We start from the raw sequence: 13,544 nt of genomic DNA on the forward strand, positions 1-13,544 counted from the left end.
AGAAGTCTCAAAACTTCTGACCATTTTATGTAAAGATGATCTTTTAAATACAGTCCTTTGAAATCCATAAGCCATACAACCGTGGATATAAAAGAGAACTGCCAGCATGTGTTTTCTCTCCTTTTCCCCTAAGCATCTACACCACTAGACTCCTACTGGAGGCAGGAAATCAGCTCAGACTGACCTTTAGACTGACACTTTATGACTCTTCTGACACTCTTAAATTAACAGTTTTCTCTAGTATTGCCTTCAAGTTTGTTTGGTTTTTGTTTATTGCTTTTTTTGTTGTTGTTGTTCTTTAATTTTTACAAGACTACTGTATCTTTCTCGTTATCATAAGTACAATTCTAACTTGTGATTCATATATTTTTTAAATTACTTGTTAGTAACCCCTCTATGATACCAAAGAAAGCGGTACAAAACCTGGAAAAACAGTACTTTAAAATCATTTTTTCCCCTTCCTAATTTGGAATTGAGCCCAAACCATTATTTTGAATCTCAGTAGGAACAAGAAGCCACATCTTCTAGGGATCCTCTCTTTCCAATACTATGTTATGAAACCAATGCAGCAGATGTATTCAATCAATATTATATTTTGCCTTATCAGTATTGAATACTTCAAGCCCAATAATTTAATTCTCTTCCAAGAGTCAAGAGGAAAAAAAATCTTTATATACACACAAGAATTGCTGAGTTTCAGTGGGATCCTGAATGCTGTATTCAAAGACAGTAATTTCATAGGCACTATTCAAAGCTGTAGACCAAAAATGCTTTTAAAAGCTGCATGAACGCATTGGCCCTTAGTAATATCAGTTTCTTTCACATTCTATTTAAGCCATATTTAGTGTATTTCATATGCACTACACGTCACCAAACTGGTACATCTACTTGTCTTTAGCTAAATTACAAAAATTAGATACCAGAGCTATCCCATCTGTAAGCTGTCAATGATTACAAGCTAACTAACTCAAAAATGTTGAAGAAACATATTTTGAACTAATGGAGAACAAAATTGTGCTAAACACATGTCTAATGAACTGATGTAACACTTTGAGGGGGAACTTAAATTCAACTCAGTTAAAGGAACATAACTGTATTCTACCATGAAGTTCTTTTTGAATCAAGAGTTTCATAACTAAGGAAAGAAGCAAATTAACTTCACCTAGAAGACTGTCTGTCTTCTAAGTCTAGACCTATAATGAGTATGTATTTAGAATATCTTTCTCTCTAAAACAGAGCATAAGTGTTTCATTAAAACTTAATCCAGCATTAAAACCAGTAATGAATTGGAAACTCAATTAACACCTGTAAGTTCTTTCATTGATGGTTTAGGAGAACAATAGCTTAGTATAAAGAATTTATTTTATGTAGTAATACAGAATTTTGAAGATGTGACTTATATAATTAACAGTCAGGTAGTTATGCTATGATCATATTTGTACTTTTCAGATCTGTATGTACTATGTCAAATAACAATTCAGCTACCATACAACCTCTTCTTGATAAATTTATGCGCAAGTCAATAATGAAAGAATTCCCAGTGTGGACATATGAATCAGCATATCAATATTCATTTAGTTAAAAATCAATTTCTCATCAAGATGAACTCAAGAGATACAATGCCTGTATTTTGAGATACTCAGTGGAACCGCTGTCTTCCACTCTTACATCATGTTTTAAAAGTGTAAACATATGACATTTGGTCTAAAATGGCAAATAAGAACGAAAAAAATCAGCATTAGGCAGATCTTTTAATAATCCATGCCTTGTCATAAAGTTTTGGGTTGTCGTTGATCATTAAAATCACAGAAACAGTAAACACACACACTGCCCAATTAAGTAATTTCTTCGTAAGCACCAAATAGGAAGGCAACATTTGCACTTGAAATAAATGAAATCAAATTTCATTTCCTACATTATGGAGACACTTACGAAGCCAAAGACAGAATACTAGTCTTTTAATGAATGAACTCACTTGTATAGTAGCCTCTTTATAAGCCATTTCAAAAGAGGTATTCTACATAAATCATAACACTCTGTCTATATTGTGCTTGAAATATAAAGTACTCACTGTCTGGACTTAAAATTTGCATTCCATTGCTGACTTTCATTACATATTCAGTAGTAACTCCATACCTGGCTATTATCTAAAGCCTCTGAAAAACTGCCACAACATAAAGATATTGTCTTGTATACAACACAGAAAACTATATACATATTGCCTTAAACATAGACTCTACCCCCACAAAACAAAACAAAACAAAAAAAAAAAAAAAAAACAACTCACAACATTTGAAAACATTTTATACATGACCTCAGAAACTGCTGCATTTGCCTTAAGTATATCACCAGATCCTTAACAGAAGTTCCATCCACCACATAACTTTTGTAAGGAAATATAGTGTACTTCTCAATAGGTACCTTAGTTCTACATGCAGAATTAAAATCCTCCAATAGGAACTTCCCTCACGCCTGTGCCATTGGGCACTTCCCCCTAGTTATCACATACAGGAGACTGTAAAGTCATTAAACAATTAGTGTTTCTAGGGGAAGATCCACACCCACTAATCTTCAAAGTAATCTATTCTAGTGAATTTGTCAGCATTAAACTATTTGTATTCCAAAATAAGCCAACAGAAATCAAATCAACCAAGAAAAAAAGTAAAACTTCTATACATACTCACGTAGCTACTATAACTATCAATTTAGAAACTAGAAATATCTTAACAGCAAAAATAGGCAATGAAGTTAGCCAAACGTAGTGAAAAAGGTATTGAATAATGAAATAAAAGTATTTAATAGATTTTGAGGTGTTTCCTCTTTGAAAACATAGGCCTTTGCCAGGGAAAATAAAAGAAGCATTTGAAAGAATTAAGTAAGCATCAGCATTTAACTTATACACAGAGCTATAAAAATTAAAAAGTTGATTATTAGTATAGTAACAAAATAAGAGTAGGGTTATAATTTTTGAAATGTCAATACACAACCAGGAATTTTGGTAGTACTCAGTTTTCTAATTGTTCATTATTATCTTCCACCATTAAGTGAACTTAAAATATGTTCTAACAATTAATGTACTGTGTTATTAACTGTCACAGTGTCGATGTTTTTCTGTTACAATATTTATCTTAATTAATGTACAAACCATTATTTAACAGCAGAATGCACATGAGGGAGTCTGGTAATTCTGCTTCCTTCTTTTGTAACAAAGAAAATAATCTTCCAATGCCCTTTGGGAAACCCCAAAGAGAACTTTTCTGTAATGAGAATGATGGTGCAGAGAATCAAAAAGAAAAGTTATTCATGCAACCATTGTGGATGAGAAAGTGAGGGCTTCTCTCTCAGATATACATTGAAAACACTCATAAAATCAACATGATTTATGTTAAATTTATGAAAGCAAATGTGAGTTGAAATAACAGAAATTTATATCACATATAAGTTGGTACTTTTCCAAGTCCTTTTGTTCTTGTATTTGTTCTTTTTCTGTATAAACTGTTTAGATTACTTTTCACCACCACATAGATATACAAACTAAAACCCTAAACTGTACACAGCAAGAGAAAAACTTAATATCAGTTAAATAAATATAAGTTTTAAATATTATACATGTACCAGAATCATCAGAACCATAAACAATATAATACAGAAAACTCTTCAAGTTGGCTGATGTTATTTGCAGAATTTTTATATGCTGAAGTGGCAAATGGTAAGATAAGAGGGATGTGAGCTTATAATTACATTTTAGCTTTCTTTTATGCTGAAACCAGCTATGAAATAGAAGAACACAATACAATACATTTTCCTACTTAAAAAGAACATAATATATTTCAATTTCATTGATATACATTAAACAAGTAGAACTAATACAGAAACACTTCTGCATACCTAATATAGTTGATGTTGCACAAGCATGGATAGTATACTTGTGCTATTTCATTTTCTCCATGTATAGAAATAGCAGGATAGCCATTCACATTATAAAAGAGCATGGGGAGTACGTGCAGAGTGAAGAAAGACTATTGTATTCTATTAAATATGGAATACAGAACTATATATATGTCAAAGATGTCATAATTGGCATAAATATATAAAGAAATTGTCTGAGAAGGAATAGTAGTAAGAAGTACAGATGTGTAAAGGTGTGCTTTTAGGATTTTGGAAGAGAGGGAGATAGTTTGTCTTATATGTGCTTGATTTTGAAGTTAAGTTCACCTAATCAACTGAATGACAGAAACTTCACTTTTTACTTAGTGTACATCACTAATCAACTGCAAGCAAATTCATGCTCACACAGAAAATACTTTAGATAAAAAAGCACATAGAATAAACATGAAGGGATGAAAGCAGATAAAATAGATTAAACTTTAAAATCTCTTAATCACATAAAGACGTCTGTTTTTGACAATACCAACAAACTACTAAAGGGTAGACCTGGAACAGTTACGGTAAAATTCAAATACACAATTTATATCCAAGCAAACTTTCCCTGAAGCATCCAGGAGCAGATACACAAATTATTGCCCATACTCAATAAAAGAAGAGCAAAATGTTTTGAGTTCTAAGACACAAAAGGAAAGGAGCAGGCAAAGAAGAAAATGGGAAAAAAATACATAATTCCCAAAGGAATAGGAACAAGAAAAATTGCGGTATGTAATGTGAAGAGTCTTCACCTGATCATAATGATGACATGCTTTATGACACTTGGAGAAAAAATGCTTTGAAACCAAAATAAGTTATGATGTTGTGTTTATTGGTACTGAGCCCACTGCATCACTGTAATATTCAGTGTATGTAAACTGAGAAACTAGGTGGGATTTTTTTTTTCCTGGTTTACTGCTTCACTTGGCAATATTTTATTTCTGCAGTCATAAAAGCTACCGATTCAGAAAAAAAAAAGAAAATGATAATTTTGTAGCAATCTATGTTGTACAGATATAATCAAAGTTTGCAATGTTTGATGATAGAGGTGCTGTAATACTCTCTAACAAATGATGCATTCTGAGAAGAAATTATGACAGAAATGGTGATGCCAACACATTCATACTAAACATAAGACAGTAACTATTGTACTCTAGAAGAAGAAATACAAAATTATCCTGGTGACTTAATTTTATTGTAGGTAGTACAGTAGTATATTGTTGGGTGACTTAGATAATACTTTGTTAATACGATGTATGTGGTTATACAAAGTTGCTATGTGAATCTTCTCAATAAAAGACTGGAAACATTTGTACTTTTTTTTTAGTTTTTTTTAGTTTTTTAGTTTTTTAGTTTAGAATTGAATGAAGAAATATCAAGACTGGGTGAACAGTTAATCTGACTGATTGGATCAGAAAAATTGATTTAAAATAGCCTATTCCTGTGAAAGTTGCTGAAAATATTTTCATTTTGCATTACATTTTAATTGATTTCACTAATTTGACACATTTCTTTGAACTTTAAATTTCCTCAGTTGATCTTTTTCATTTGCCCTGAAAAATGCTGTCCGTGCGTTCTGCAAAATGTATGTTTAATAGATAAGCAACTCAATCAAGGTAGCAGACAGAAAGAAAATACTTCACATAAACAGATTCATAGGTAATTAGAATACACATAAACCTCTGTTAATGAAAATATATGAGGCATTGTTCAAATCTTAAAGTCAAAACTACCTGTTTATGTAGTAGTACCATAGAAACCATTTTGGAACCTAAAACTGGGTAAACAGCACATCTAACACTGCCTTAGAAACTTCCAGTATAAATTCTAATTATTATTTATATAAGAATTAGCTTTTGCATTAATGAGTAAGTTAATTATTGCACAGCCTACTAGACAGCTTCTAAATTGATATAATTAATTATCTATGAAGATTAGGAGCATTTCACATACACTGAGTTGCAGTGAAAGGCACTTTTATTAAAAGGCCAATTAGAAAGCAGGTCTTATGCAACTCATAACTTTTCCCTTCACAGTTTCTCTTTGGGATTTTCTGTGTTTTATCATAATCAAAGTAGTGGGTGGTAGTAGAAATTCTTGCATCAAGTTCTTTTCTGAAATCCTGCCAACTTTTATATAGGAGTGTGTTATAAATTTTTACATTATCTGTATAGCTTGATATTCAAATTGACTTTATGCAAGAAAAAAGCTTTTTCTTTTTCTTTTTTTTTTTACATCTTATGATTGTGACTATGATGAAAAATATTTATATAATTGTATAATGACTCAAAGTTATATAAGTAAGTGATTAAACAATTTTGTCAAAGCACTTTTGAATTTTTCTTCATTATTAGGATGTCTAGTATCAATGCTAACACCAACTTTTAACGTTTTAGCATATAGACATCACCTGCAATGCAGTCTGATAAATCAGAAAGCCTGTCTGGTTCATAAAAATATAAAGACTAAATAAAATGTAATAGTAAAATGAAATATATTGAGCATATTTAAGTGGAATTTGAATTTCAGAAATCAGTGATTACACGGGAAGATACAGATTATTGTTGTTCCCTTGAACTCAGTCCTGCATGAAATGAACAACCAATGAAACTAGAGAGAGATGAACAATATTTACTCATTTAACAAGTGTTTACAGTGACACTGAAACCATGAATTATGTGAATATTTTCTTAAAAGTCCAAGAGTGAATACTGAGTTTACAGTCATCTATAAACCTCATGTTTAATTGTGATGGGCAGGACATTTAAACAATTCATTTTAATGTAATTTTAGTGAGATGTAATTTTAGTGAGGTAGAGGAAAGAATTAACTGTATAACTGATATCTTTATACACTGTAGATAGTTTATAGAATCAGGCTAGAACAGGGATTTGGTTCATACTACTATCTATCAAATGGGAATCAGACACCAGACTCATATTCAATAGCATCAAACTGTTTTCACATTATCTGATTTCAAGTGTTACAGTAGCCCTGTATTCACCTATCAGTACTGTGATATCCCTACAGTACAGTCAGGCTATGGGGCAGGGTATTAGTAGCACTCCTCTAACATGAGCTCAAACTAGGCAGGCTGGAAAGACACCCTTAGGCCTATTTAACCAGGATCAAAATGTACACTGTGTCAAAATACAAGCCACTGTAACATAAAACAGGAACATATAACTGAGCCATGTTTTTTCATCCAATAGAGTTCAGTCAGGCAATGAAAAATATCTACGTCTAACAGCAGAAATGGGATTTAAGACCAAGCAACTGGGTCTAAGCTCTACAACAGCAAAACTTTTGATCTGCAATAGAGATAATTTTTTTCAGTCTTTCAGATTGCTTAGTGACTGCAGAGTCAAAATGAGATTGAAAGATAAAAATATATGCATCACACTGAAATAATATTTTGACTTAGAGTATTTTTAAACACTGCAAATTAGTCGATAAAGGACTTCCACATATTTGAAACACAAGTTGATATATGCATATTTTAAGACTTCTCTCTCAAACTTTTTACGATCTCTTTCAGTACCTTTTAAATTATTTAATTTTCAATTACTTTTGTTAATTTTATTTTTTCCTTCAGTATTTCATCCCCGTGTGGGGGCTATTTCACAATAAGCAGATCAAGTTAAACAACAGACAACTTCTTACCACATTTGTATCAATTTCCTATTGGTGCCTGAAAATATCAGTATAGGCAAACTACAAAAAATCTGATGTGTTATTTAGAGAGCTTGTGATCACCTTAGTCCTCTCCCATCAACTTTCCACAAACTGCTTTATGAATGTACACTTTTTCTAATTCATTAGTAGAACTAGCTATAAACAGACCAATGTCATAAACAATTGTTTATACTTAGTGGGCAGATGACTTACAATGTTATGCATTTGAAGAAAGATAAAGTTTTTATCATAACACAGTGTAAAACTTCTCATTCAATGAGCTCTTTGAGGACAACCTTTTATGCTTTTATTAGAAGTAAATTAAAGTTGTAATTATCATTTGTACTTAGGAATTTTCATTAGATTTTTTTTCCTTCTTTATGATTAATCCTATGCTAAGTAGAGGAAGATTCTAAGAATAAGTTCATCATCTAAAATGAAGTTCTAAGTATTCAGAGTAATGAGTACTTTAAAATACAGTGACTAAACTCTGAAATCCAGCAACTCCCACCTCCACCACAAACTCTATTTTCCTGAATTTTATACAGCACTATGAAGTAGGTTGACCATATGCCTCCACAGAGAAAATACAGAATTAATGTGGCTTGGGATAATGACAAAGAATTCTATTTTCCGTTATCAATTACATTTATACAATTTGTTCTATTAAACAGTGAAGAAAATGACAGAAGGAATACAATTCATTTCTGAATGAGTTAAAGGAGTGCTTAGCTTAAAAGTTTCAGAGAATAACGAATGGAAGCTTCTTGCTTTTCAGGATTCAAATATTACATTACAGCCTAAGTAAATTTTGGTCTTATGGCCATGAAAGTAACATCTGAATCTTCTGCAGTGCGTTGTTGAAAATTCAGACATGAGATTGATCTAGTGATCTAACATGATAATAACATCACTTCTCACAGGATATATATCATATACTTTAAAACTGCTTTGCATAGCTCTAGGTAATCTTTCTTGCAGACAGTAGTTTCCCTTATATATGTTTTAGATTCAGCTCTCTGTTTTAGGTTTTAGATCTCTGACATTTGGTTTTCATCTTATAAATGTCAATCTCCTCTTTTCAGACAACTGTCTAGGTCATCCTAGACAGACAAGTTAACAGTGTCCGCAGAGGAAATTAATTCCATTGCAGGAAAAAAAAATTCTGCCTCTTCTTCTATTATGAAGATGGCCCCTTTTTACTAGAGCACAAGCTACTGCCACATCTCTGCCTAACCCGTACAGAAGATTGAAATGCACCAAAAAGAAAATAACTTCAATCAAAATACTTTCAAAGTTCAATAAACTGGTAGTATTATCCAGAAAAGTATCATTTTGTCATATTAAGTATTTCAAGAAATAAGGCTATTAAACTGAGATTCAGCTGAAGGATAACAAAAATTCAACTCTGCAATACTTAAATTTAATAACATGCTCAGCCAAATGCAAAATTCCATTTCCCACTAGATCAAAATTTAATTGTTCCACTTCATTATTTGATATTAACAGTATGTTCTATTAACAGTCTTATTATTGTGTTTCTTGGACTACTACTCAAAAACTGCAATGTACCACCCTCCCGCTGTATAAAGTTCAGAGAAAAGAGAAAGTAATACTGTTTAGTGGATGTAAAGATAATTTCCACTGATGTATTAGTCTGAAAATTTCTGAAACATAAAATCCAGAGAGCACCTCAGTAAAACAAATATTGCCAAATTACTTCAAATAGATTGGTTACACATGAAAATGTTTTCAGAACTAGACCCAGAGACAGAAAGAACAAAACATTTACTTATTTCTATTCACATTCTTTATTATTAGTATAGGATATGTTAGGACAACAAAATACCCAATACAACATACTAAAGCAAATTAAATATTGAAATTATTATCCACATTTAAAAATTAAGTTACATCTGTGATTGCACTGACTTACCCTGGTAGAAGAATTCAACAAGGAACCATTCAGATTGCCAGTGTTGCACTTGAAATTCAAATGTTGATCAGAACGGGGATCTGCTTCCCAGCTTCCCAAATCATGTACAACTGACTTGTCAACATTTGCAGGTATTTTTTGGAAGGCAGTGCAAGTCATTCCCATGAAATTAGATGGCTTGATCATAAAGGCCTCCAGAGCAATATTATGAGATACCTGTCAAAACATATTGAGAAGCAGAGATATTGCTAACTCATTACGCTTAATTACATATAATTATATGTGTATTGTGTATTTATTGTACATAGTTTATAAAGATTGTGTTTGTATATGCTTCCATACATAATGCAGATGAGTAAGAAAGAAAATGGAACTTATTTTTAAAAACTGATATAGAACTCTACAACAGTACCGACAGATTGCTTGAAAACTTCTTAGGTATAAGTAAAAAGAGATGACGAGACAGCTAATAAATAATTTTAAAATGCCTTTATTTCTGAATTTGTACAAGTTTTGCCATTATCAGCTTCAGCAGATTTAATCTTGATTTAAAGCAATACAGATATGAAGTCAATTAGCAACAGCAGTAATAGGAATTATTTTTAAAATGGGCAAGGATGTGTTCTGTGCCATAGAAATGAAATGGAAAGATGCTTAGCTATTTGTTGGATGGATTGAATGATTTCTGATTATCTTTCACAGATCATGTTCCATTATCATGTTTGCACAGTAGTATTATCCATATTACCGGAATCAAACTACATGTCTGAGTTAAAACTTCTTTGTGGTAATGCATTTCTAAAACCCTGGCTAGAGACATTTAATTATTTAGAACTTCAAGCTTCCTGCTGTAGAATGGAAATAGAACTAGTTTCCTCATTCATATTTGTGAGACGATGATAAGAAAATGTCAGCTGGAGGATATTGTAGTGACAGTTCAAGTGATTTCACAAGTAAGCCCTATTTTCTAAATTCTGAATACAAAATTCTTTAAAAGTTAATCTTTTCATTTTCAAAATAATCCTATGGCAATGTTTAAATAGTGTGAACATACTGTTCTCAGCATATAGAAACAGACGGGTAAAATAGAAGTTGAAGCTATTCCTTATTAGGACTCTCAAATGAATTATGAAATGGATATAGATGAATGCAGAGCAAAATTATCCATGGAAACAAGCATCTGTAAGAAAGGTACATGTTACGAAAAGCCATGAGCTAATCATTTTGAGTTGCAGATATAGAAAATGACAATGTAGAGTCCATTTTCTAAACCTACATAAAGGCCTCACTAAGCAAAATGGCCAAAAAGGCTCATTAAAGGGGTAATACAAGAATAGTACGAAGCAAAGAAGACTAAAAATAAAAACAACAACAATAACTATACTACAATTAGCCTAAAATATTCTGGCTTTTATCAGGTGGAGAGTGAAATGAAAATTCCATCAGCTGGAACACAACAATCTCATCTCTAAATTGGATAGATATGGATTGGAGAGAGATGGTGGATGGACTATTTGGTTGATAAGGAACTGGTTGGATGGTCACAGCCAGAGGCCTGTGGCACACAGAATCTGTGGGTGCCCCATCCCTGGAGGTAGATGGGGCCCTAGCCCCTGATCTGGTGGGTGACACCCAACCCAGAGCAGAGGATAGAACTGGGTGGGATTTAAGGTCTCTTCTAAGCCAAGTCAATCTATCAGTCTTAAAGACTGCTGCACACCCCTGACAGGACTAAGGAGACAAGTTTTATCATCCACAGGAAGTCTTCCTTCTCAAACTGCAGATCTGATATAAGTAAACACAAAAATATGAGCAGAAGTACCTCAGAACAATACTGAAGGGAAATTTATTTGGGATACACCTTGCTGGCTGTGCGCAGGACCTCTGCGGGGGTTTCCATACCCCGGCGTGTATCTACAGTATGTTTTGCAAGAGAGATTTAAGAAGATCTAAATGATTATTTCCACCTTGGTATTTTTCTGACGTCCACGAAATGAAAAACCATTTTTGTCTTCCAAAAATAACATAGGAATAACATCAGAAGCCATGGCTTCCAGTTAGCTTTTCAGTCTATAGGGAATGCAGTTGTGCATATGTTGTAAAACTAACAGTATTTATCACGGCCCATTTTTTTTCAGAAAGTGTTTTATAAACTAGTGGCCGCTTAAGCTTTGGGGGTTTCACATGCTGTTGTTTACAAAGACAAAAAAAAAAAAAGGAAAGAAAAATAGAAAAAGAGATGAAAGCAGATGCAATTTCTGCATATAGTTTTCTGGCTGGCCTCCAGAAAGAACAGACGTGTTTGGTATTGTATGAGATGACAAAAAGAAAAACTCCACAGCTTTGTTTATTTACAAATTGCACTCAACCATAAACTAATTCTCCTTCAGAAAACTGCAAGAAGCAAAAAATATAAGGCATGGTAAAAAGGCTAGAGACTCAGATCTGTATGTCAGTACAGAACATTACTGTTTACAGTAGTGTCAACTTCCTTCTGAAGCAGTGACAAGAAAAAAAGACCTTTGGCACTTGACATTTAAAAGATACCTTAAGTATAAAGCAACAGAAGCCCCCTAGCTGTCACATTATTACAAAATACTTCAAAAAAGCAAATTATTGTCTCTATATACTTAATAAACAATTCTAGCAAATTTGATCATTTTATGTAAAAGAGAATTAAATAAAAAAGTCCAATAAGTTTTATCAGTTTATTCTTAAAGTAGAAGAATACTATGCTTTACTAAAATTATACAGCAAAGGGACTAAGGTCATTATGCTGTTCAGTTCAGCATGTAGTTCAACTCAGTCCACAATTCCTTTTTTCCATTTTTTAAATACATTATTGCCCTAATTGAAGCTAACACTGATTTCACTTCTATGCAGTATCTTCAACTAAATAAAAATAGAAGAGCAGTTGACAAAATAATAAATGTTGCTTAAAATCAAGAAAGCTAACCAACAGAGTAATAAGGCTTTGAAATATTTATCTAAAATTCTATAAAGATAATTTTCAAGCCTTTCTACCATCTACACATTTCTACCACTTAGATGTTGAAAGTGACAAAGACAGTTTCTCAATACCCAAATGACAACTCCTCAGTACACAAATGACAAATTCATGTAGGTGGAGAACAAGAACAGTTATTTCATACTGCTACAGCTTGCTTCTAAATAACACTGACTGCAAATTAATAACCTTTATGGCATCTTTTTAGAATATTTTCTAACTGCTTTAGAAAGTGTTGTCTAGACGCCTCCCTGAAAGGTATATTAAGATCTTTAGGTAATAAGGGAGTGTGCTGTTTTTTTATTCTTATAAATTTCTCACTCAATGTATCCTTTTCAAAAATAAGTCCAAATACTACAGGAACTAAGTGCTAGGAAAACTAGAAATATAGTGTTGTGAACAGTCTATTGTGAGAATAAATACATAAAAGCAAAGCCAAGCAAAATTGTTCTTAATATCAGAGATGCTCAGAAAAATGTTTCAGTGTTCCAAAGAGAATCCAGGAAAAAAATTCTACAGAATCCAAGTATATCTATGCAAATATCTGTGCTATGCTGTGTATCTGGTTTATACAATCTTGTTCTTCTCTACATAGAATTTAGAAATAAAAATTATGAAGAAAACATTTTTAAAATAAATTTTCACAAAAGTGCTGTGTGATTTTATGAAATACCTTTGAAATAACTTGAATGTTGCTGGTCAGTATTTGATTCGCAATGTGTTCCACACACCGCACAATTCTGGTGCAGGCTTTGTCTTCTTTTTGAGCCATCCACAACACGTGGTCATCAACAGACATTATATTGCTGGCAATTTCAATGAGAGCATCCCCTATCTGAAAATTAAAAAACAAACAAGTATTTTCTGCAAAATACAGGAAGTATGCAAGAATACAACTAAGAACAGGGATTGTATTTCTCTTAGTAACCATCATTCAAATATACTTTTCATCCTGTTAAGAATACCTACAATATCTATCTATCTACAAGACACACCATTAAAAAA

The 13,544-nt window shown here is 32.4% G+C and overlaps 1 protein-coding gene across 1 annotated transcript in view; it reads right to left on the reverse strand.

Annotated features, from left to right (window-relative positions):
• LOC100543833 (adhesion G protein-coupled receptor A3) overlaps positions 1 to 13,544 on the reverse strand; it is a 214,922-nt gene that overhangs the window by 96,619 nt on the left and 104,759 nt on the right. The window contains exons 12-13 of the mRNA XM_031554586.1: positions 13,213 to 13,374; positions 9,533 to 9,748 (exon numbers count right to left, since the gene is read on the reverse strand). Coding sequence (XP_031410446.1) covers positions 9,533 to 9,748; positions 13,213 to 13,374 — 378 coding nt within the window. The remainder of the gene's footprint in view (positions 1 to 9,532; positions 9,749 to 13,212; positions 13,375 to 13,544) is intronic.

Source organism: Meleagris gallopavo, chromosome 8, assembly GCF_000146605.3.
Source record: "Meleagris gallopavo isolate NT-WF06-2002-E0010 breed Aviagen turkey brand Nicholas breeding stock chromosome 8, Turkey_5.1, whole genome shotgun sequence".
NCBI classification, from domain to species: domain Eukaryota; kingdom Metazoa; phylum Chordata; class Aves; order Galliformes; family Phasianidae; genus Meleagris; species Meleagris gallopavo.